Genomic DNA, 25,713 nt, shown 5'->3' with positions numbered 1-25,713 from the left:
TATTTGTAGACTTTTTAATGATGGCCATTCTGACCAGTGTGAGGTGGTACCTCATTGTAGTTTTGATTTGCATTTCTCTAATAATTAACGATATTGAGCATCTTTTCCTGTGTCTGTTGGCCATCCGTATTTCTTCTTTGGAGAAATGTCTATTGAGGTCTTCTGCCCATTTTTCAATTGGGTTGTTTGTTTTTTGTTGTTGAGTTGTATGAGCTGTTTGTAAATCAAGCCCTTGTCATTTGCAAATATTTTCTCCCATTCTGTAGGTTGTCTTTTTGTTTTGTTTATGGTTTCCTTTGCTATGCAAAAGCTTGTAAGTTTGATTAGGTCCCATTTGTTTATTTTTGTTTTTATTTCTATTGCCTTGGGAGACTGACCTAAGAAAACATTGGTACAATTTATGTCAGAGAATGTTTTGCCTATGATCTCTTCTAGGAGTTTTATGGTGTCATGTCTTATGTTTAAGTCTTTAAGCCATTTAGAGTTTATTTTTGTGTATGGTGAGAGGGTGCATTCTAACTTGAGAAGTTGATTCTTTGCCTAGTTAATGTGGAGCAGATCCCTTCTCTGTAGGAGGAATAAATGCAAAATGAGTAAAAAAAAAATCACATATTTTATTAGTTTATTAATATATAATTTTAATAAACACAGTTTTGTTTTGTTTAGAAAACACAGTAAAGCATAAAATCATCAGAATATTTAAATATGCCAAAACTAAAAATTCATCTTCACCTTCTCAGATCGTTTTTGGTTGAAAGTTATGCCAGTTATATCAGTATTTACCAGAGTATGGGCTGTAGAACTGGTCCTATGTGCTGTTAACAGTTATTACAGGTAAAATTGTTCCATGGTTTAATAATTTGAGAAAATTTTGGGTGAAACAAGGTTAAATGAGATTTCTTTATTATAGGGTTTCTCAAAGTTTTAAAATTATGCCAACATGCAGTATGAATCTTCAAGGCTGGAAGGCAGATGGTGTGGATTTATTGACATCATATAACTCTTTTATGGAACAACTAAGGGATTAGTGGTCTGAGGAACACACTTTGGGAAATGCTGACTCAGATTTCTAATGTAGGCTCCTTCTGCTAGAGAAATTTCACCACTGAAGACCTGTGTTGAAAGACCTGCAATTCAGTAAAACTTCCTGGAATGATGGTTCTCAGTGCTGGCCAACTATTAGAATCACCCAGGAGCTTTAAACGTGCCAGTGCCCAGGCCCCAGCCCAGGCCAGCTAAGTCAGGGTCTTTGAGGGTGAGTTTTCCCATCTATAAAATAGAAATAATACTACCTACCTCACAGGATTGTCATGAACCATAAATGAGACTGTATGTGTAAAATGCCTACTCAGGTGCCCAAAACAAAATTTGGTCTTCGAAAAAATGGTTCATTCTGGGGAGAGTGTAGAATTTCAATTTTAAAATGTAGAAGATATTATTAAAATAGAAAATCACTGTTTGGCTGGCACAGTTTTGCATCCATGGATGCTAAAATTAGAGGGTAAATGTATGATGAGAAACCGGATGTTTGTATAGTCTGAAGGTATTTCCCACAATATACTTATTCATTCCAAAAGGAAAATAGTAACTTCAACAGTGGAAGAATCTGCGGACCCCATCTTAACTAAGTGAAGAAAGGTAACCTTACCAGTAATGAGACATATTAACATCACATACCCCTGATCTCATGCATTGAGAAGAGCATGTCAGTGCTTCTGTAGTATTGTTGCCCAAAAATACATTACCTGGGTTTACTTATAAGGAAACATCAGACAAACGCAAAGCAAAGGACATTTTACAAAATAACTGGCAGCACTCCTCAGAAATGTCAAGGACATGAAAAAAAAAAGAAAGACAGACTGAGGAACTGTCCCTGACTGGACGAGACTAAGGAACCATGACAGCCAAATGCAATGCATGAGCCTGGATTGGATCAAGGACTAGCCCTTGGGACATTAGTAGGATATTAGTGGGACAATTGGTGAAAATCCAATGAGTTTTGTAGATTATGCGTTTTTCAGTGTATTTACCTGGAACGCTGTACTTACTATTTTGCAACTTTTTTGTAAGGCTGAAACATTTTCAAAATGAAAAGTTAAAAAATTGTTTTAAAATTTTAATGTTTCTTCATTTCTTCCCATTCTGGCACTTTAGAGATAATAGAATCAGTATTTTTTCCCTCTTAGGTATTTTGAATATAGGGGAAATAGGCCCCTGTACTGTAGAGTGTACATGGATTATAGTGAAAAAGAGGCCCAAGATGCACATTGTAGGAAGCCTCTCATATGATTTTAATAAATGTGTTCTCTAAATAAATGTGGCTAGAGGAGTTGGTAGAAGAGGAAAAACAAAAGAGATCCAGGAAAGTAGAGGATAGGAGCAGAGCAGGTGGTGAGAAGAAATTAGGAGCTGCTGGAGATGGGTTTTGGAAAGAGTTCTTGAATAAGGGGGCAGGGGGAGGCCAGACAGTTGTGGGTAGGAAATAGCTATGAAGGATATTAAGAAGGGCAGAGAAGGGACAGAAGCATTTAAAGATATTTTGCTGGCATCATACATGTATGTTCTCCTTGATATTTGTTTGTGAGCCTGCAGTAGAGATTTTGATTTTTTCCAGTTTTTTTCTTTGAATATTACTCTATGCTGAGACTCTCCTCGAAGGGCCTGCTTCTAGTCGTGTTACACTGAGATACAGTCCAGATCATGTGCCCTGTTTGCGAGACAGACAACACAACAATTTATCTGGTAGCCCTTTGGCCCTTATGGAAAAAAGTAGCTTGGCCCTGCAAACTCAAACCGCTGAAGGACCTTGCAGTGCAGTTCTCTGTTGCTGGGCGTGAGTAAGGGTCACCATCAGGAGACTTAAGGAGAATTGCTGGAGCAGCGTGGCTGAGGAGCTGCATGGGGCCTCTCACGGGCTCTCTTCACTGGCAATGTCCATTTGTTTCCTCCCAATCATTTTCAGGACTGGAAGCCAGAAATGAATCTGAAAAGACACGAAGCTGGATGAATGAGCATTAGAGTCATTTCAAATGCCACTGACACAAACTTTTCACAAGACTTTGAAATGGCCAGAAAAGCTTATCCTTAGGGATTATTTTGGTCTCTCATTGTCTATGAAGTATTTTCCAGTTCTGTAAGTTGTAGATAGCTGATGGCAACAATGCAAATGATTCTTGTCTATGAACATGCAAATGAATTTCACCCTGCAGAGTACAATTGATCCTCCCATCCTCCCTTGCGGAAGAAGCCGGTTTTGTATCTATTAAGCAAATTCATTTTGGTATTCACGATGGCCTGTATACATGTGTGATTTAAACGGTTCTTTGAATTGGTTGGAGTTTCTTACTGTTCCGTCTTTAATATGTTGAATAAAATCTTTGACAAGTGTTCATTTTATATGTGTATGAAAGTCATTATGTTATCATATATATGTATAAATATATACATATCATATATATATATATATATATATATATATATATATATATATATCTCATCATATATATTTTTTAATTCTGGAGAATGAGCAAATTCTTTGGAGTTTACCAAGCTGTAGTAGATACTTCCCTTCTGTTATTTATTTATCCCGGTAAAGTAACTCTGACTGGGTATTGTTCTTTAACAGCCATTAGGGCCTTCCCAGTAGCTTTTCGACAATATGACCGAACGTACTCAATTGAAATCAGTGTTTTGAAGGCTATCTTGTAGAATCCTCTGGACCGTCATTGCTGTAGAGTCTTCTGGACTTAGCCATGTACATCCGTTCGCCGTCACTGCCCACCCATCCCACCCCCCACCCCCGCCCCGAAACAGTGTCCTATCTGTTGCTGGGGATATAAGCCCTAATGTAAAGTTGAAGAGTGCTTTGAAATTCCATTTGCCCTTCAAAATCAAAATTTCCCTAATTACAGGTTATAACCCTATTTTGGCTTTACCTTTGTAAAGTACAGACTCAGTTTCCTTTTTACTTCTCCCACTGGCTGCTTTGATCGTTTCTTCAGTAGCTTTGCATGTAGGTATCGGATGCGCTCCTTCTGCACACTTGGGTAGAAGGATGCTGACACCAGGATTTTAAGTTGCATCAGGATGGAGGACAACAGTCCTAGCATCACTAGTATCACAAGAATAAAACTGAGAGGAATCCAGGTCTTAGACAGAAGTAGCTTTGGTTTAGGGAGGCAACTGGATTCAAACAGAGATATATTAAATGAAGAATCATGGATGATGTCTTGAGCTTCTTGTTTCTAAAATGAAAGAAGAAAATCATCAAGATCCATGCCATTTTCATACTCTGTCCTTGTCTTTCTCAATACTGCCCCGTAGCACGTAACATTTATCTTAAAATATGCAGGGAGCTTTGGCTGAAGGGGCTGTCCCAGCTCCTTTTATGTGCTATGATTGGAATAAAGGAGAAGGGATGAATTTTAGTTGTAGCCATTGCAGAGTTTTCCAAAGTGGGATTGTGGAAATATAGATTTCCTTGAGAGAAGGATATCAGATAAGTTTGTTTGTTCTGTCCTTTCTTTAGAGAGTCACGATGGCCATGAGACTGTTGAAGGTGCTGAGAAGAAAGCACAGAAATTCTCTTAACTTCAGCCAACGATTCTCCTATTAATTTTGACCGCATAACCCATTTTTATGGAACACCTGTTTCTACACTTCAGAGCATGTGGAACTAATGAAAGATGGTTTTCCCTCAACTGGGGGAGAAGTTTTTTTTGTAACAGAGCCCCTCAAGACCCAGTCATAGCCTCTCCATCTCGACAAACACCTCGTCAGCAGACCACAAGGTCATAAAGATGTGGAGGCATTAAATTATGTTCTAAGTCATCCTTCTAGAGCTTGAGGTGGCGGGGGTGGGGGGGTGGAATTATTCTTGATGCAAGAATACAAAGAAGAGTATATTTACTGAAAGTGGCTCTAAAATCCTATTTATAGAGGTCTCAAAATAGGACATTTTCGCATCTCTCTTAGATGATAGGAGGGGTGCATTCCTCCCTGCTTGAAGGCAAGAGAATAAGCCAGTTGCTCTCAACAAACTGACCCAGAGGGCAGATGACATTGAGCCACCCAGCCAAGCCACCAGCAGAAGTGTGTGCCGATTCAACTCTTACTTTTCCCTGACCTGAGAAAGCCATATACTCTCTTGATGGATTTGTTTTCCAATTTGGTAAAACAGGAATTAATGGACCAGATCCTGCCCATGAATAAACTACTCCCAGTGTAAATTAAGCACCTTGGGGATGGAGCATTAACGTTACAGACTGGAGTACTTAGTAAGTTATTATCACCCCAACACCCTAGAGCCCTGGGGCCCAGAGGAGGAAAATGACTTCTGAAAAGAACCCAATCACACCCAGAGAACACCGCGCACCTTCGATTTACCCCAATACCTGTGAAAAATCTGGAAACCCCAAAACCTGGGACTTCTACACAAATGTCAAGTCAGATCTGCAATTTCCCCAGTACTGTGGCTAAGCAGTAGAAAGCATTTGTGTTGCCTCTCCTTTTCTCTTATTAAAAAGACAGTTCACCTACGATATATTCAGTCCCCAGAGCAGAGGAATGCATTCTTTTCAATACTGTTGAAGAAACAAACACATCGATTGAGTCAGTGATGAGAAATCCTGCAATAAGAAAGCAGTGGGTGTCCGGTCTGGGAAGAAGTTATTTAGTCTAGGAATCTAACCGGGGATTTTGCAGCTGGGAGTCAGGGCTTCAGGAAGGTTGTCAACACTTCTGTACGGGCTTGGTGGAGGGTAACAAACTCTCAAAATACCGAGCAATGTACTAAATGGTACCCCAATGTTTTAAAATGTGTTTGCCTCTCTCAAGTAAACAATTTGCCAAGATGGTATGGAGTAGTGGACGGAAGATTCACTCTGGTATCAGACAGTCCTGAAAAGTTAATGCAGACCAGTGCTGGGCACATAGTAGGTGCTCAATAAGTAGCGACTGTAGCTATTTTTACTTACAGTGTCCACCCATCCAGCCAGGTCTATTCACGTCATTTCCCACTTTTCTTCTTTATTTAAAATTGTATAAAAGTGGGAGAAACCTTGAGCCAATGTTTCTTTTCTTGCTTGACTTCTCCTTTGCAAATCTCCTGCAATGGAAAGACCAGGAATCTCCAAGGGCATCGTGGGATAAGGGCAGGGCACTGCCAGTTACATGGAAGCCGGCTGCTGGTGGCACAGCCTCCCAGGCTCGGCAGGAGAGAGTTTGAGACGAGCTCCCACAGCAGACTCGTGCTCGCATCTGTTCTGCGCCCACCACCCTGCTGTCACTGTGAGCGTACGTGGTGGCCTCCCCCACCAGGACGTGAGCCCCTCGATGGCAGCCATCACGGTCTAGACAACTTTGCATCCCCAGGACCCAGCAACACCCCAAAACGTATTTGCCAGGACACTGTCATTGGAAAGCTTCTGGGCCTTTTTTGGAAGGCAGACTTGCTTTTCTCCCCCGACCCCCTGTCTATCTAAAACTGTGAGAATTCACAAAACAGGCATGGGTTTTGGCTCAGAGAGAAATAGATGAGAGAGGAGCAAAAAGATAAAGAAGGAGAGGGAAGAACTGAGAGGGGAAGATCAAAAAAGGGACTACAGGAGGGGGATGCACTATGGGGGAGAGGAGGAGAGAAGCCCTTTTACCAGCCGCTGCCCCGGATCAAGCCTGGCTGAAAATCTTGTTCGGCTTTCATTTGAAACACTGTTTCCATTATCCACCCTCCTCCAGATATGTAGAGCAACGGGGGGTTCTTGTAATTAACTGAAGACTTCAGAGGAAGCCGAGGGCTCAGAGTAATCAACTCTGAGAAGCAGCCCAGGATTAGGCGGGCAGGGGCCAGATAGTACCTGCGGAGCCAGGAGAAAAGGGGAGGGAGAGTGTGGACGCAGCAGGAGCAAATGGGCTTTCAAAGGAGGGTTTCCAGGTCCCCTTCTGCCCTTCCCCTCTGAGATTGCCCCAGCAGAGGCACAATCTATTGTGGCTCGATAAAGAGGAGGGAAAATCAGACATATGGAAACAGTAGATGGCGTGTTCACCAGCCCAGGCTAGTGCACAACACCCAGCGCGCATGACATTCACACACACACACACACACACACACACACACACACACACGTGCACATGTACACACATACAACTACACACACTACGTGTGCACATGCACACAGAGGCACACACTAGACACACATGTGCACGTTCCACCTAGCGCGGAACGCTACGTTTAAAAACAAATAAGACAAGTATCTGACAGTATCCAGATCCTCTGAAATGTCTACATAATCATAAATTTCCACAGGGAAAAATGGAAAAGAGAAAAGATGGGATGAACAAAGACCGTGGTCTCCTCTGTTGCAGTACGGCTGCCACAGGAAACTAATACAGTGATCAAAAATGTTCAGAGTGTTCTCATACTCTAGCATTGGGGTTTCAACTCAATCTAACCAACATTTTGGGTGTCCTTCCTACATGCCAGGCTCTGTGCCAGGCACTGAGCATCCAGAGGGGAATAAGACACTGCCCTGCCTTGGGAAGTTCACGATCTTTTGCAAACACACAGCAAACAGCTGGGATACACAGTGAGACGGGCCTGCGAGCACCTACCTCTCTGTGCAACTTCAAGTGAACCTCAAGCCCTGGCAAGCTTTGGAAATGTTTGCTGACGGAGAAGATGAGCCAATACAGCAGATAATCTATGGCTGCAAACAACACCCAGATGTAGAGATGGGTAAGCACCGGGAGGAAAAACAGCCCCAGGTTTTTCCTGTCTTTAGGAGTCAGCCAGAAAGATGGGATGATGACATACTTCTTCCTTTCCTGCTTATTCAGCGGGAGGACGCAGGGCCTCTGTGCGTGCCTCTCCCTCTCGTCAAACTGAACAAATTGTCTGGTGATGTAGATGTTCTCAAACTTCCAACCACAGGAGCCCAAAAATCGCCTCATGAAGAGGCCAGTGCCAAGTAGCACCAGCAGAAGCCCTGTGAGGGCCAATAGCTGCCGCCCCAGGGAAGACAACACCTCTGTCGCCGTCACTACCTGGTACAGGACACGCAGGGCTCTGTCTGTAGTGTCATTGAGCTGTGCCTCCAGGGCTTGGCTGGGACTAAAAAGAGAGACCTCCAGGGTTTGGTTCCAAGAAACAAGGTCATCAAATAGACTTAGGTGAGTGGCAAGGCCGTATATCCACTGAATTGCTTCAATATATTTTTTCAAAAGTGGAAAATGGATGGAAAAGCTCTTTGCCCTTAGGTTGCAAGTCATACTGTCCAGGAGACCTTTAAAGTTGTGAAAAATATTTTCCACGTGTCCAAAGATTACTATCCCTGTGCCAGCGGTGATCAAAGCGTTCCTGCCTTCACGCAGGCCACACGAGAGGAAGAAGAGCAGAATGAAACACCGTGCGTGCTTGGAGCAGCACAGCAGAGCACACGTGACCATCCAGGAGGTGGTGAAGACTACGAATGAGGACAGAAGCCAGGAGAAGGCCCCAGAGAGGAGACCCACGGAAATGAAAGCAACAAAACAGCAAGTGCCCAAATGTTGGGTGAAGTCCATCGATCCAAGGCTCCTTGGAGACACATACGTCCTCCAAAGACTGAGGAAGATATTGGTGCCTGAGGTCCAGACACCCATGCTCCCTGTGTCCCTGGAAATGAAAGAGAAACAGGGTCAGATGTTGCATTTAAATGTCCTCTGTCACTTTGTACAGGGCACGATGATAGATTGATTACAAAAAATGGCCGTAATTTTTTACCCTTCTCAGTCTCTACACTATTACTAAACCAAACTTGGGCCCACTCGCCGCCAATCCACTGACACTGGACTGTGGTGAAGGGAAGTGCAGAGTTCATTGCAAGGTGCCCAGTGTGGCCAAGCAAGGAGAACGGGCAGCTTGTGTTCAAAAGACCCGAACTCGATATAAATGAGTTTATTTACAAAACAGAAGTAGATTCACAGACATAGAAAACAAACTTATGGTTACCAGAGGGGATAACGAGATGGGGAGGTATGGGGGAGCTAAATTAAAACTTTGGGATTAACTGCTATGTATAAAATAGGTAAACAACAAGGACCTACTCTACAGCACGGGGAACTATATTCAGTGTCTTGTAATAACCTATAATGGAAAAGAATCTGAAAAAGAATATATATACAAATGTTTATGCATAACTGAATCACTTTTGCTGTACACCTGAAGCTAACACAACACTGTAAATTAACTATATTTCAATTTAAAAAACACGGTTTAAAAAAAAGAGACCTGAACTCCACAGTGGCTTTCGGGGAAGGGTTGTTAAAGGCAAGGTGAGGGAGAGGGTTGCAGGTGCCTGATCAGCTTGGTACATCCTTCTGATTGTGGGTGGTGAGGTAACAGTGTGATGTTTCGGGAATTAACATCATCAACCTCTGGTTCCAACCCCTCTGGGGTCTACATGCTTATTGTCACATGCAGTTAACTTCTTCCACCTGGTGGGGGGTTTTTTGTTTTTTGGTTTTTTTTTTAATATTTATTTATTTATTTATTTATGGCTGTGTTGGGTCCTCGTCTCCGTGCGAGGGCTTTCTCCAGCTGCGGCAAGCGGGGGCCACTCTTCATCGCGGTGCGCGGGCCTCTCACTATCGCAGCCTCTCTCGTTGCGGAGCACAGGCTCCAGACGCGCAACCTCAGTAATTGTGGCTCACAGGCCCAGCCGCTCCGCGGCATGTGGGATCCTCCCAGACCAGGGCTCGAACCCGTGCCCCCCGCATCGGCAGGCAGACTCTCAACCACTGCGCCACCAGGGAAGCCCCTGGTGGGGGGTTTTAATGTCTGCAAAACACCTCAAGGATATGGTTCAGGTTGTTATCTACAGCCTTGAGGAGGCACTAAAAGTCCTTGACTTTGTGTTATGGCTAAACTCTTATTATTTTGTCTTACTTGACTCTTTTCCTTTGTTTCTGCATTTTCTCACTTTTCTCATTAAATTTGCTCTTTGGACTTGGGGGGAGGCCTACGAGGCTAAAGCTTTTCTACAAACAAGAGGTGGGGGACACGGGGTCTGTCCCTGGGGAGGCCCCGCAGGGTCCTGCTCAGTTTCTACACCTCCTTGCAAAGTGACATTACAGCTTCTCCCATCAAGAAGTGAGAGAAATAGAATCACATGGTGGGGTTTATTTCTCCAGTCCTTGAATTGGGGATGGCCTTGTGACATCATCGGCCAATGGAATGTGGCAGAAGTAATAGTATGCCTATCCTGAGTCTATGATTCCCTCCTGCCTCTCTTGGAACCCTACTACTAACTTGTTGACAAGTCCAGGTGTATTAGCTTCTATTGCTGCTGTAGCAAATTTCCACAGACTTAGTGGCTTATAGAAACACATATTTATTCTCTCACAGTTCTAGAGGTCAGAAGTCTAAAACTGGTCCAGAGGGCTGCAGAGGGCTGGAGGTTCTAGGGGAAAATCCATTTGCTTGCCTTTTCCCGCTTCTAAAGGCCACCTATATTCCTTGGCTTGTGGACTCTCCTCCATCTCAAAGAGAGCAATGTTGAATCTTCTTTTCTTTCTGACCTCTGCTTCCATCCTTATATCTTCTCTCATGACTCTGATCTTCCTGCCTCCCTCTTCAAAGGACCCCTGTGACTATACTGGGGCCACCCAAGTAATCCAGGATAATCTCTCCATCTCAAGGTCCTTAACTCAAGCACATATGTAGAGTTCCTTTTACCATGAAAGATAACATAGTCATAGGTTCTGGGCATTAGGACATGGACATCTTTGGTTGGGGCTCGGGGGGTGGGGTCATTCATCATGTCATACCAGGTTGGGCTGCTGAATGACAAGAGGAACATGACCAGTCTATTCCATCAACTCAGCCAATAGCCAGTCAACTGCCAGATACGTGAAATGGGGCATCCTAGACCAGCCAGGCCCCAGCCACCAGCTGATCACAGATACTTGAGCAATAAGAAATGCTTATTTACTTTGAGCCCCTGAATTCTGTGCTGCTTTTTTGCACAGTGATTGTTAACTGATAAAAGCAGCAATCCTGTGCCATGGGTCTTATTAATTGAAACAAACCTTAGGTTGATGGATAGGCTGAAATTTCAACAAACTGCATTATATAAGGTCACTTTCTGACAGTCATCTATTTCCTTGTGCTCTAAGTTTACAGACAAGAAAGCAAACCAAAGGCATCCAAACTTAAACGTGGCATTGGACTGAGGCCATTGTATTCAGCTCTGTAACCATTCTGCCTTCCCTCCCTTGCTCCTACCCTCTGAGTGCAGTTCTCTCCTGAGAATCTTACAAGGGAAATGAGAATATTTTGTCACCGAGTTAATCATCTTTTCTTTTTTCCCAGATCTGGCATAACAAAAATGAAGGTGCTATGGGGCTGCTACTGCCCTGTCAGTCATGCAGATTTAGGTGTGTGATGCACTCAGAGAGCCTTGGGTTCATTTGGGATGATACAAAATAAATTTGAGCTATCTTAATTGACATGAAAATATCTAATGAGCATTATAACCTATGTATGGAATTTTAACGAAGACATTGATCAGGTTTTAAACACTCTCAAATAAATCCCTTCTCACATCAAATATTTTGGGGCTGGATTTATGGAGTAGCTTAATACTGTTTGAGCCAGTGAATTACACTGGTAATGTGAGAAAGGTATCCAGTCACTGGCTGGAGGGCATGAACTGAGCAACCTGAAGGGAAGAAATGGCTCTCTTTTTGGGTTCGGGCGGAATGGGGTTAATGTAAGACAGAAATGAGATGGGGAAATAGGCAGGTTAGGAACAAACCTGTGGAAATTTCTTCAGCAATAATATAGAGGGCTTGCAGCTCCTGCACGTAATCTGAATGGGAAAGTTCAGTGCAGAGAAGAGATACGGGGAGACATTGTGTTGAAGAAGGGTCATTACCATGTGGGACTGGCCTTATAGAAGATTTGAGATCCTCCCTAAGAAGGCAGTCTTACTCCATCTGGAGGAAAGGAAATTGGAAGAAATGGACATTAGAGTGGGGACCAGCAAAAGAACAGAGTTCTTTTTTCCTGCAAGCTTGCTTCCTTTCAGAACTGGAGGTTGGCAGTGCTCCTGCGCACCAACTCCACTCCTATGCCTCTGTGAGCCCCAGAAATCACTGATAGCCCCGGTGCTCCTGAACTGTCCCCAGCCTTGCCAGTGCGAGTCAGCCCTGCTTCATTGCCTGGGTCGGAGGACTTGATCGGTCAGCCGTGAGCAGGCGGACAGTGGGCAGGACGCCCAGCACGACAGCAAATTGGGAGGTGCTGCCTCTCCTCCTAGGTGTGTCCCCATTTGCTTTCTTCGGTATGGCTTTGGATTTGACCCCAAACCATTATCTGAGTAATTGGTACACTAATAGATAATAATTGTCTATTATGTCCTAGGAGCACTTTATATATAGCATCTCTCTGCATCCTCCCTGAAGCCTCTGGAGGTTGCTTTTCACACAGTGGACGCCGAGGCTTAGAGTGCTTGCTGAAATGTGTCAGCGATCACACGGAGAGTAGGTGGCACAGCAGAATTCAGACCAGGTCTCCCTGCCCCCTGAGCCACGCCTAGATTCCACGGCTCTGGGTTATGTGACAGGATGCTCAGCTCACTGTATCTGCTGGAAACACATCACACTTTCTGCCAGTGACTGTTTAAGAGCTGATTTGTATATCACAAATCCATTTCTATCTGCTCATTTTTTTGCATCAAAATAGTTTACCCTGTAAGAATGTTTCTCAAATCAGCAGATTTTTCTCTACAGCAAATCAAAAATCCCAGCTGTTTCATTTATTTCTAATATCCTTTATGAGGTACCATGTTGCTTGCTGTCTAAAAAATTAATAATGCAGATTTTAGATTCATTTTTCCCTCCTCTTGCCTTCATCCTTGTACAGTGTGTTCTTTATAAAGAGATTTCTCCGCAAGTGAGAAACAGATTTATGGATACATTAAAATTTTAGCCTTCGGCAATAAAATCTAATAACAATTAAATAAGATATATTACTGCAGTTTTGTCTTGTAAGAGGCATATGTTTTCTTAACAAGCAACAGATCTAATATTATTCCCCTTTGTTTTTGTGCTGAAAACAGCATGTCACCAAAAGACATCAAAACTTTCTGCAGCAAGAGGACCAAATGCCTTCTCTCCTATTTTATAGCTCAAGCCACAGAGGCGCGTTTGGACCACAAGCTCAGGGCTGGTGTTCCAGTCTGCCCTTCCTCTCACTGTTGAATGTGGCCTTGATTTCTTCACCAATCTCTGTTCCTCATTTTCCCTACTTGAATAAAAGACCTGCCTGAGCTCCTTCCTGGTGAGGTTTAAGGAGGGAAGCTTTGGCAAGCACGTTAAGATGCCCTGGAGATAAGGTGCCTAGGAAATGCAACCCATTTCTTCTTGTTTCTTTGCTGCCACAGCAAATTGAGAACGTCCCTTCTCTGAGGCTCTTTAGGCAAGGCTTCAATGTCCCAACGATGAGAGGCTCAGAGGCAGAAGCTAGATTGCACCGCCTTCCCAGCACTAATGTTTGACACGTTGCCTTTAGATGTCTGTTGACTTCTAGCCTCTCGCTCCTGCAGAGGTGCAGTCATTCTGCTGGTCTTTCTTTCTCCAGACGGCCCCAGTTCTTTCCTTTTAGAAAAATCAGGGAATCAGGATTTGGACAAGCTCATTACTTATTCCTTTCTCAAAGACTTTTTCAGGCAGATACCCAGACTCTTACATTTTACTTTTAGAGCTGGAAGAAATATTATAGGTCAGAGCTTTTTAAACTTGAGGATGTTATCACTGGGGGAGTCTTGTCAAAATGCAGATTTTGATTTCAAAGGTCTAGACTGGCACCTGAGAGTCTGCGTTCCTAACAAGTCCCAGGCGGTCCTGATGCTGGTCATCTGAGGACGAGGCACTGCGTAGCAATCTCTAGAATTCAGGACAGTTTGATAGCACTTTCAGCGGTGATGGAAACGTTCTGTATCTGGGCTGTCTAACATGGTCAGCACTAGCCTGATGTGACAATTGAGCACGGAGGGCTGGTGCAACTGAGGAGTTGAATTTTTAACTTTATTTAGTTTTAATTCATTTAAATTTAAATAGTCACACGTGGCTGGTGTCTAGCTACTGAAAGGCACAGCTCTAGATGAGCAACACCTGGACGGCTGGTTTCCACAGATGAGGAAACGAAAATCCAAGGAGGCTACTGGGCTGGCCGGGACTGTCCTAGACTAGAGGCAGAAGTGGGAGGGAGACCCCAGATTTCTACCACAATGTGACACATTTCCCGTCACATCAACATCTCACTTCTGACTCTTCATGAAACCTGTTTTAAAATTCCTACCAGAGTTCCTAAGCAACGGAGTTAAAATTTCCCACATACCAAATTTGCCTTCAGGCATCACAAAATAAATAATTAGAAAAGTGGACAAGCAAAATAGTAATAATTATAGAAAATAGTTACCAAGTTGTTACCAAGCGTCTGGCCACTGTTACGGCATCCAAAATACATTATTCCTAATTTTCACAGTAGCTCTGTATGATTATATAGATACATTTTAGATGAGGAAACTGAGGCTCAGAGAGGTTCAATAACTTGCCCAAAGTCACACAGCGAGTAAATAGAAGAGCCAGGATTCTAACCTGTGTTTACGTGGCACTGAGGGTTCAGGATAGGCAAGTTTCTCAGACTCTCTTTAACATGATCCTCAAAGAGTAGCTTCTAATTTTGGTTGAAATATATTCCCAGAATCCCAATCATGCGTGAATCCTGAAATGCCGTTCAACACTGTAGGTATAAACTCTCCTTGCGTTGTCATCTGCATGGGGTGTCCTCCACCTCCTCTGTCAGCACAGCCTAACTGAACCCTCCAGAGCTGACTACAGATCTCCATCGGGTGTCAGGCCCATCCTGGTCTGAGGTCTAGGCAGCAAGGCATTCGTTCTCAACTGAACCGTCTCTCCCAGCGTCAGGGGATGAGAGCAGCATTCACTGTTGGTCCCCACCTTCTCTGCTGAGCTGGGGGTTAGGGTCGGGGTTTTCCCTTTGCTGGTAAATTAGGGCAGTGTGGGCAGCACTGAGCCTTTACACGCCTGCAGGGGTCAGACAGGCACCATAAAGAGTGAAGAAAATCAGGAGATACAGAGACTTCCTGGGGGGCAGGGGTGTGGGCAGTGGGTCCTGGGGGGCTGGGAGCCCATGTCCCAGCTGAAGTTGCAGGAGTCCAGCCCAGCAGATTTTCTTCGAGGCTGTACACAGACCCAGTGTTGCCAGATTTTCTGATTTTTTTTTTTTTTAAGAGAAGCCAGAAATCTAATTTTCTTTGGGTAGCATCTCCTGATTAAAAAAAAAAAAGGTTGGCTCAAATTATTTTTAAATAGTCTGACACTGATTTTGGCTACTGGTTGTCAGTTTGCAACCCTTGGTGTTTGGGGAAATCCTCACGTGACTTCCTCCTCTTCTCTCTGCCTGGCCTTCCTCCTCCCCTTCTCCTTCTCCTTCTCCAGTCATCTGAATTACCTTACCCTCTTTTTATTCCCTGGTACCTTTTAAAATCATGCTGTAGGCCAGATTCCAGTCTCATGCATAAAGGTTTTTCTCTATGCCTTGGGAATATTTTTTCCCCAAAGATCTCTAGCTCTATTTTATTCCCTTCTCTTGCTCTCCTGGATTGAGCCCTTCCCTTTCTCTCCATTGCTTCTTCCAGCAGCAGCTAAAAGGCTAACCTGATCGCTTTAACCTGCAGTTTCTCTTTACGGTGCCTCCATTATCAATAATGTTTATCTCAACATCAGTGTCTCCCCAGGACCGTGTACCTGCTTTTTTGCTTTTACCAACGGCAATATCCCAAGAATAATTACCACTTTTCTGCCTTTATCCCTAAACTCCAGTTTGCGCCACAACCTGGGGCCAGGAAACCACAGCTGCAGTTCACAGGAGAATATCACCAAGGACCCATCTCTCTTTCACGGGATGAAAGGAGTTTTTGTGTGGCTGGGTGGGAGGGAACGAATTACGGAACAGGGGCAGGGATGAGAAGCTCCTGGTCCAAGCGCGGAGCCACGCAGAACTGTGCGTGCGGTCTGTGTATCCAGCCTGAGCCCACACTTATCTGCTTTCACGCAGAGGTGAGCTGCTGCCATGGGAAACAGAAGCGGCCAGGCTTCTCCATCAACCTGCGCACGCCAGCAAAACGCCGGCTGTGAGGTGCATACGCAGTGGATTTGATTGTTTTCCCCGGGGGGTGTTAAATGTCAGTGGCAGCTGCAAAAGCCCTGGCACGGAGGACACAGGCTCCCAGCCCCCAGCCCCAGCCCCAGAGCCCTGTTCGCCCACTTTGTTGGTGAGTCAGGGCGATGAACATTCCTGTGTTGTCCTGTGATTCCTTTGAGCGCAGATGAACTCTCGAGGTGCAAAGAATGCATCCTTTGCTTCAGATACAAGGCCCAGTCAGCAGCTGTGACAATAATAACTAGAGCCTCCAAAGTGGCCCAGCCTGGGCGCCTTCAAGATTGGGGGGATATTGAAGAAGCACGTCACCAGTGTCGCTCTGGTGCTGGCAAACAGAAACCCACAGGATCACTGCTTTTGCAAATGCAGGAGAAACCAGTGCAGCCTTCTTTGGGGAAGGACCCAGAGGACAAGGAACTCAACGCTGTCCTATTGCTCCCCTCCTTCCCCAAGTGGGGAGCCCTCGCCTTGTCTGACAGCCTGAGATTTCCAGTAAGTGAGACCAGCTCCTTCTGACCCAGCTCCCCATGCAGAAGCCAATGGCTTATGCTCAACAAGCCCAGATACAGTCTGCAGACACCCTAGGGGAAAATAAACCCCACTGCCGATGTTCTCTTTCTCTGCTTCTCCGACCCACTCTGCTTATCCCCTGTGGGAACCTAGTCTAACACATCAGCCTCTCATTGACCTCAGGACTTGATGGGAATCTCATTTTAAAGGGGATTTGGAGAAAGGGCAGAGTGGGATAGAAAAAGACCACGGGGCAGGGAGAGAGGAGACCTGTGGTCTGGCCTGCATGTGACCTTGGATAGGTCACTTCATCTCTGGGGACCACAGCTCCCTTGGGTCCTGCCAGCCCACAGTCTCGGAAATAAAGGCAAAGGAGAGTGGCCGAGCCCACTCTGGGTGCTGGCATTTTGCAGAAGCCCAGCACCGGTAAGGGGGACAAAAGGAGGACGGAGCGTTTCTTGTCCTTTTCTCTTTTTCTTTCTTTCTTTTTTTAAAACTCTTGCAAACTTATAAATTGGTCAGGAACGCAGTGTTCTCTGAGCCTGCCAAAATAGCTTGAGCAGTGCCAAGAGGTGAAATGAATTCCTCATAATTTTGTTTTCATCGTTCTTGCCTTGGGAAAGCCAGCGAACGCCTTCCTCTCTGAAAGCAACCTTCACACAAGAAAGGAAAGATTAATGAAAGCTACTGGGTAAACAGAGGAGTGTCTACAGAAAAATTCAGTCCGGCATGGCACTGTCTGTGAGGCCTGGCAGCCTTTCCGAGCCAGCCCTGCTCCTCTCCCCGACCCGAGGCTTGGCTAACAGATCAATTCTTCAAAAGCCAGGGATGGCCCAAGTCCACACAGCTGTTCTGTTAAGAAGATGCTCAAGCTGCAGTCCTCCCTGAGATGAGGGATTCAGATCCCTCAGGCCAAGGTTAACAAAGACTTTCTGGTATTTCTGTACAGAGGTAAACTGTCGGGGATAGAGGCAGAGGTTTAAAGTTTCCTCTGGTCTCAACTGTTTATTCCAATTTACTAATACTTAATTTTTTCTTATAAAAAAATCAATTTCAAAATCAAGATTATTCTGAAAGTTTACTTACAGGCTCCTCTCAGGTTCTTCTCTGAGTGCAAAAATGCCCTTCCCTAGGGCTCTGAGTCTTGATATAGAACACGGAAAAAGGAACCAGAAGTGACAAGAGGGTCACATAGCCATGAATCAACCTCTTTAATTCCCCAGAGAAGTGACTAAGTCGTTTAATATTGACAAAGGGGATAACAGATGCAAAGAAACTACATATTTCTTTCTAATATTTTTCTCGGAATAGATGTTGCAGAAATCAATCCTAGAAAATAATGAAATAGGGTATTTTCAAACCTCAGAGAGTAAGTTACGAAAACTTGGGTGGTCTCTTGCCCTCTTCCTCTTCTTCCTTCATTCATACTCCCCATCCCCATCCCTACCCCCCAGAGGTGGGACCAGACATTCACCGTCTCCACTCCCAACCTCAGCTGAAGAGACAAATTGCATGAAGGAGCCACCTCTGTCTTGATGACTCAAGAGAGGTGTAGTAATCTGTGTCACGCGTCTCAATCTTTTTTTTTTTTTTTTTGTAATATGTTTATTTATTTGGCTGCGCTGGGTCTTAGTTGTGGCACAGGGGATCTTTATTGCGGCATGTGGAATCTTTAGTTGCAGTATGCAGGCTCTTAGTTGCGGCATGCGGGAACTTAGTTCCCCAGCCAGGGATCAAACTCAGGCCCCCTGCATTGGGAGCGTGCAGTCTTAACCACTGGACCACCAGGGAAGTCCCACACGTCTCAATCTTGCTGGGACTTTCCATCCTAGAAATTTAGCTTCAAGTCAAGAGGACCAGCTTGCGTGGTGGCAGGGAATTAGGAAAGCTCAAAACCCTTCCACAAAACTGCTCTTCACTTTTTGATTGGGACTGCAAGAGCTTTTATCTTAAACATTCACACATTCCTGTAAATTGGTGCAGCCACTATGGAGAATAGTATGGAGGTTCCTTAAGAAACTAAAAATAGAGTTGCCATATGATTCTGCAATCCTACTCCTGGATAAATCTGGAGAAAAACATGGCCCGAAAGGATACTTGCACCCCAATACTCATCGCAGCCCTATTTACAATAGACAAGACATGGAAACAACTTAAATGTCCATCAACAGATGAATGGATAAAGAAGATGTGTTACATATATACAATGGAATATTATACAGCCATTAAAAAGAATGGAATAATGCCATTTGCAGCAACATGGATGGACCTAGAGATTGTCATACTGAGTGAAGTAAGTCAGATGGCAAAAGAGAAATATCATAATATATTGTTTATATGCAGAATTCTGAAAAAAAATGACGCAAATGAAATTATTTACAAAACAGAATCAGACTCACAGACTTAGAGAACGAACTTAAGGTTACCAGGGGGGAGGGGAAGGGGGGAGGGATAGTTAGGGAGTTTGGGATTGATATGTACACACTGCTATATTTAAAATGGATAACAAACAAGGACCTACTCTATAGCACAGGGAACTCTGCTCAATAGTCTGTAACAACCTAATTGGGAAAAGAATTTGAAAAAGAATAGGTACATGTATATGTATAACTGAATCACTTTGTTGTACACCTGAAACTAACACAATATTGTCAATCAACTATACTCCAATAAAAATAAAAAGTTGAAAAAAAATTCACACATTCCTGCCAAAATGCAAACATCCCTGAGAAGGGTCAGTGTAAAGAAAAATCTAAAACAAGTAACTGTATAGACGAGACACTGAAAACTCATGTCAAACATGGTGAAGATACACAAACATCTGATATTTGGGAAACACAGCCATCCATTGATAAACAGTAGGGATCCAGCAAATTTTGTGAGCAAATTAACATTACAAAAAAATCAGCGAGCATCACTGGAGTGGGCTGGAGGGGAGTGAACACAGGAACAGGGAGCTGAGTTAGGAGGTAGAACAGTGTATTAGTCAGGGTTCTCCAGAAAAACAGAAGCAATAGGGTGTGTGTGTGGAGAGAGAGAGGTTTATTTTAAGGAATTGATTCACATGATTGATTGTAGAGGCAGCTCGTCTAAAATCTGCAGGGTGGGCCGGCAGCTGGAGACCCAGGGAAGAGTTCATGTTGCAGCTGGAGTCCAAAGGTGGATTGCAGGCTGAATTCCCTCTTCTTCAGAGGACCTCAGTCTTTTTTCTCTTAAGGCCTTCAACTGATTGGACAGGGCCCACCCACATTTGAGAGGATAATCTGCTTTCCTCAAAGCCTGCTGACTTAAATGTTCATCTCATCTTAAACACATCTTCAGAGTAACGTCTAGATTCATGTTTGACCAAATGGGTTCTGTGGCCTAGCCAAACTGACACAGAAAATGAACCATCACAGCCAGATTGAGTACTAGAAAGGAAAGACAAAGCATAGGGCTTTGTTTGTTTTGCTTGTCTGTCTGTTTAGGCTGTGAAGGATGAATGGACAGAATTTGGTAGCTGGGGGGAGAGAGAGGAAAGGAATCAGTACTGATCAGAACTTCCCATCCTGCGAACAGGCAGGGACATGGGTCTGGCCTTAGGAGAGGACGTGAGGCATAAAGGCGGAGAGCTGAGAATTAGCCAAACGTGTGCTTGCAGGGGAGCATCGAAGCATTTCTGCTGAATTGAGCTGCAAGTTGACACTCTGAGATGGAATGGATGTTCAGAGGGAGCCAGTGTGGAAGCAGGAGACCGAGGAGGTCTGTTTGTGGCGTGCTGGGCTACACGGTACCTTCCTGGCACCCAAAGGGCTGAGGCTGCTGCCGAGTTTAAGCGCATAGAACACATTCAGGAAAAGCATCAGGAGCACGGCGTCCTCCACTGAGGTGGAGAGGCGAGTGGTGGCGGGAAGAGAGGTATTCCAGACAGAGGAAACAGCACCTGCAAACTCATGGAAACCAATGAGAGGGCTACAAGAATCTGGATGTGACTGAAGTATAAGGGGCTAGGGACAAGCGGTCCCAAATGATGCCGGCAAGCCTGCCAGGGCCACATCCGTGACAGCCCATCATGTCAGGGGGCTGACTTAGTCCAGAAGGTAGCGAGAGCCCCTGAAGCAAGATGTTTTCATTCAAACAAGGAGGTCCAGACTGCAGTGCGGAGGGCTGATTGGGTCATCCGGAAGCAATGCTGGGGGTCCAAGACAGGGAAGAGTCAGGGAAGGATAGTCGGAAGCAGGCTGGTGACCGTGAGGGCAGGAAAAAGAACAAAGTCCTGGAAATGGACCTAGACTTTGGTGACCAGGAGGTCACTGGTGCTCTGGCAAGAGCCATTTCAGTAGAGGGGTGGGGGCAGGAACCAGAGGTGAGGAGGGGAGGTGCAAGCCAAAGCTTACTGTGTAGCTGTGTTGAGGATGGAAACGGAGAGGGGAAGGCAAGTCCTAGAGAGGCAGTGATTTTGGTTTTTGGAAGAACAGAGAAAACAACATATCTAGCTCACAAAGGAGATCAGATGAGGAGAAAAGGAAGAAAGCTGGTGAGGATGGTCTCAGCCCTCGTGGGGAAAGAGAAGAGGGGACCATCTGCTCAAAGAGAAGGGAAGGAGACAGAGGTTGCTGGGTTGAGGAGAGCAAATCTGGGAGCAGCTGCCGGAAGAAGCAGTGGGAGGAGGGGGGACCCCAGGCCCCAGGGCCCATCACGGGGAGCCAGGGAGCATGGTTTGGAGAGCCGCCTGGCAATGCCCAAGCTGGGAGTGGGAGAAAAGGGCCAATTGGGTTTAGACCTTAGAGACTCCTAAAACTGGGTGCAGCTTGAGGTTAGGGGGCTGGGATGCAGGTGAATGAGATTCAGCAATTGCTGCAAGATTTCTTTCCGGTGCTTCCAGTGAACTTAGAGAATAGAAAAGCTATGCTCAGCCGAGAATCTCAACCTGATTCAGCTCAAATGTTCCTTAAAGACTCTGAGTCTGCAATTAGTGGGCTGGACTCTTTAGAGAGCATCTGTACTCCTCAGATAAATGGCTTCAGGACAGCAATGGTCCTGATATGCAGGAACCATCCTGATTCCAATGCTAGGGCCTGCTGGCCACCAGCCAACTAAGACTGGGGCCCGAACTTCCAGGGCGTCTCTAGAATTCTGCCTGGGATGGCCGGCAAGAACAGTCAGTCGCTACTGAAATGACTGTACAATCCTGGGGTCAGGAGCATCTCCTGCTCTTTCTCCTGCTGTCAGGAATCTCTGCCCCACAGAGGTGATTTTCGATCTGATGAGTCATGAAGCATGGATAATCTGAGGCTCACTTCAGACCCACGTGACTCATCCAGCCCAAAGATACCTCTGGAGAACTGAGATGGGGAGAGGGTGTTTTGCGAGGCTGCAGGGCCTGGCATTAACAAGTGTAGTCACTTTGTCCATTTAGTAGCTTTTAACCACTTAAAAATTATTGTAGTCTTTCCTGAACGACCTATTAGAGGTAATAAGTTCCACACGTTGAATGAACAGAGAATTCTGTCCCATGAGGCCAGCTGTGCCATCTCTGTTTTAAAACTCTCTCCTTTCAATTTCAGAGTGATAGTCCCAGGTCTATTTTTTCTGAGCTCATCCAAGTGATGTCCTTTATCATGCTAGGTCTTGATCATTTCTGCTGCTTCAGTACTGAAGCCTTCCAGTGTTTAGTACCCGCTTCTGTACTGACTCGGCTCCTCGCCTCCCACCTCCCACCTTTGCCTTGTGTCCTCTCCGGGACCTTTTCTAGCTCCATCAGCTTTTTTTTCCTATTCAAGTTCACTTTTTCAAGCATAACTGGGCTAGGTCCCGGGACTCTCCTAATGAAAGAGGGGTGGTTCTAGAAGCTCACGTCTGGCCGTTAAGACATATGCACGCATAAGGCAGTCTGGACAGAAGGACAATGAAGTTATATAGAAAGGCCTGTGGGAACCCCAGTGGGCACCACTGAACCCTCTGGGGTAGAGAGTGGGGTAAGGGAGCGCCAGAGAGAACAGAATGAGGTTGAGCGCAGCAGGTGGAGAAAGCGGGAGGAAGGAACGCAGCCGCATAGCCCTGGAAGTGCCAGTGGAGTGCTGGTGGATGCCCACTGGGAAACCCTCCCCCTTCCGCTTCCCAGACTCCCTTACAGTCAGACCATGGATATGCGACTCAACCTTGGCCAATGGGACCTGAGGGAAAGTCTCTGAAGAGCTCACAGGAGAGTTTTCCTCTCTCTTAAAAAAAGACGTCTAAAAGAAGAAATAAGTTCATCTTTGCTACACATGGCTGTGCCTGCATGTGACTTCTTGAAAAGCTGCATCCATTTTCGTAACACGAGGGGAGACACAGCCCAAGGATGGGAAGCATCTGTGTCCTCAGTAGCGTCTGTAGCACCTGAACAAACCCTTGACCCCCTCTGCCCCCAGAGCCCTGATATGAGAGACAAAACATATTCAATGGTTCAAGACAGTTTTTAAAAACTAAACGTTACTTTTTAGCGCAGTTTTAGGTTCGCAGCAAAGTTGAGCAGCCAGTACAGCGATTTCTCCTGTACACTCTGTCCCACACATGCACAACCCACCCTCACCATCAACGACCCACACCACAGCGGAACATTTGTCACCACTGATGAATCTACATTGACACGTCATAACCACCCAAAGTCCGTAGGTTATATTACAAATCACTCTTGGTGTTGTAAATTCAATGGGTTTGGACAAATGTGTCCACCATTATAGTGGATACTCAGTCAGACAGAATAATTTCACTGCCTTAAAAATCCTCTGTGCTCTGCCTTTTGATCCTTCTCTTCCCACCAACCTTTGGCAACCACTGATCTTTTCATGGTCTCCATAGTTTTGCCTTTTCCAGAATGTCATATAGTTGGAATAATATAGTATGTAACCTTTTCAGATTGGCTTCTTTCACTTAGTGTTATGTATTTAAGTTTCTTCCATCTCTTTCCAAGATCAAGCCATTTTTAAGTACCACTTTCTTAAGGTATAATTGACATACGACAAACTGCACATAATTTGATGAGTTTCAATGTATGTGTACACCTGTGAAACCATCATCACAAGCAAGATAGTAAGCATACCCACCCCTTTTGAAATTTCCCTGTGCACCACTGTGACCCCTCCCTCTCTCCCCTCCCCACTCCACCCTAACTGCAGGCCACCACTGATCTGCTTTCTACCACTATAGATTAGTTGGTATTTTCTAGAATTTTATAGATGGAACCATACAGTATGTAGTCTTTTTTTTTTTTTTTTTTGGTCTGTCTTTTTTCATGCAGTGTAATTATTCTGAGATCTCTCCATGTTGTTGCAGATATCAATAGTTCATTCTTTTTTATTGCTGAGTAGTATTCCATTGTATGGCTATACTACAATTTGTTTATCCATAAATCTGTTGATGGACAGGTTGTTTCCACTTTGGGGCTATTAAAAATAAAACTGCTATGAACATTTGCATATAAGTCTTTGTATGGGCACATGCTTTCATTTCTTTTGGGAAAATACCTAGGAGTGGTATGGCTGCATCATATGGTAGGTGTATGCTTATCTTTCAAGTTTTCTAATGTGGTTGTACCATTTTGCATCCTCTCCAGCAGAGTGTGAGAGCTCCAGTGGCTTCATGTCTTCGTTAGCACTTGATATGGTCCATCTTTTTAATTTAACCCACTCTAATAGGTGTGCAGTGGTGTATCAATGTAGTTTTAATTTGCATTTGTCTAGTGACTAATGATGTAGAGCATCTTTTCATACACTTATTTGCCATCCCTATATCTTCTTTGGTGAAGTGCGCATACTTGTCTCTAATTCATTTTTAATACAATTGCCACAGTAACAATTTCTTTGTCGAAATATGTATCTTTACAAAAAAAAAATGCACATTCATTGTAGAAAATCACCCTTAACTTTACCATTCAAGATGATTCTCTGTTCATTTTATACATTTCAAATATTTTTCCAGTTTGTAACTTGCGTGATAATTTTATTATAGGTTTATTTTTAATATATAGAGGTTTTTAAAAATGCTTTCACTCTTTGTCTTTGAAGCCATAATTATAAGATCTACTCTCCCCACAAGTTTTGTTTGTTTGTTTGTATGGTATTCCTATTTAAATATTTAATCTAATATTTATTTGATAAGTTATAAACTGGGAACTCATATTAGTTTTCTATAGATGTTGTAACAAATGGTCACAGACTTAGTGGCTTAAAACAACACAGATTTATTGCCTTATTATCCTGGAGGTCAGAAGTCTGCAATGGGTCTTAAGCGATTAAAATCAAGATGTCAGTAGGGCTGTTTCTCTTTCTGGAGGTCCCAGAGAAGAATCTGTGTCCTTGCTTTTTGCAGCTCCTAGGGGCTGCCTACATTCTTTGGCTAGTGGACCCCTGCATCTTTATCTATTCCGCTGTCTCTGAAAAGATACACAAGAAACGGATTAACTGTGGTTGCTCCTGAGGAGAGGAGGGACCTGGGTGGCTGAAAGACAAAGGTTGAGGTGGGGGACTTTTCACTGCATTCCTCTGGTATATTTTGAATTTTGAATTGCATGCACTACTGCCTATTCGAAAAATAAATAAAACCTCAACAGTAATAATAAAAATAGTCATTAACTATAAAATAATTTAATATATTGCATAATTTTACAAATATATTAAAGTTCTATATATAAAACTATATGTCACTAACTTACTATAGTATTAATGTTGGAAAAATAAGTAAACAATAAAGCAGATGGACTGCATTTGAAGCCAGTTACTAGCTGTGTGGTCTTGGACAAGCCACTTACCCTTTCTGAGCTTCTGTTTTGCTCTGAGCACAGTGACGTCTGTTACTGGGCTAATTAAACGAGAGTCAGGTGGAGAGTGGGCGCAAGGGCTGGCACTGCGCACGCGCGGGGAGCTGGTGCCTGGGGTGCGGATCGGCTCTGGGAAGTGGGAGGTGGTGGGCAGAGGACCGGAAGGTAACAGAGCAGGGCCTTCGTGGGGAGAGTGAAG

General features: G+C 44.4%; 1 protein-coding gene across 1 annotated transcript; it reads right to left on the bottom strand.

Moving 5' to 3' along the window:
- Positions 1-204: 204 nt before the first annotated feature.
- DCSTAMP (dendrocyte expressed seven transmembrane protein) lies at positions 205-9,158 on the bottom strand. The gene is made up of 3 exons (XM_082434382.1): positions 7,609-9,158; positions 3,936-4,244; positions 205-2,983 (listed from the first exon to the last, which is right to left on the bottom strand). The coding sequence occupies exons 1-3, from the start codon at positions 8,635-8,637 to the stop codon at positions 2,909-2,911; spliced, it is 1,413 nt and encodes a 470-aa protein (XP_082290508.1). The 5' UTR covers positions 8,638-9,158; the 3' UTR covers positions 205-2,908.
- Between the last annotated feature and the right edge of the window lie 16,555 nt (positions 9,159-25,713).

The sequence above is a fragment of the Balaenoptera physalus genome (genome assembly GCF_965194825.1).
Source record: "Balaenoptera physalus genome assembly, chromosome: 17".
Lineage (NCBI taxonomy): Eukaryota > Metazoa > Chordata > Mammalia > Artiodactyla > Balaenopteridae > Balaenoptera > Balaenoptera physalus.
The sequence above is the reverse complement of the archived record's forward strand: the minus strand, read 5'-3'. Positions and strand labels throughout refer to the sequence as shown.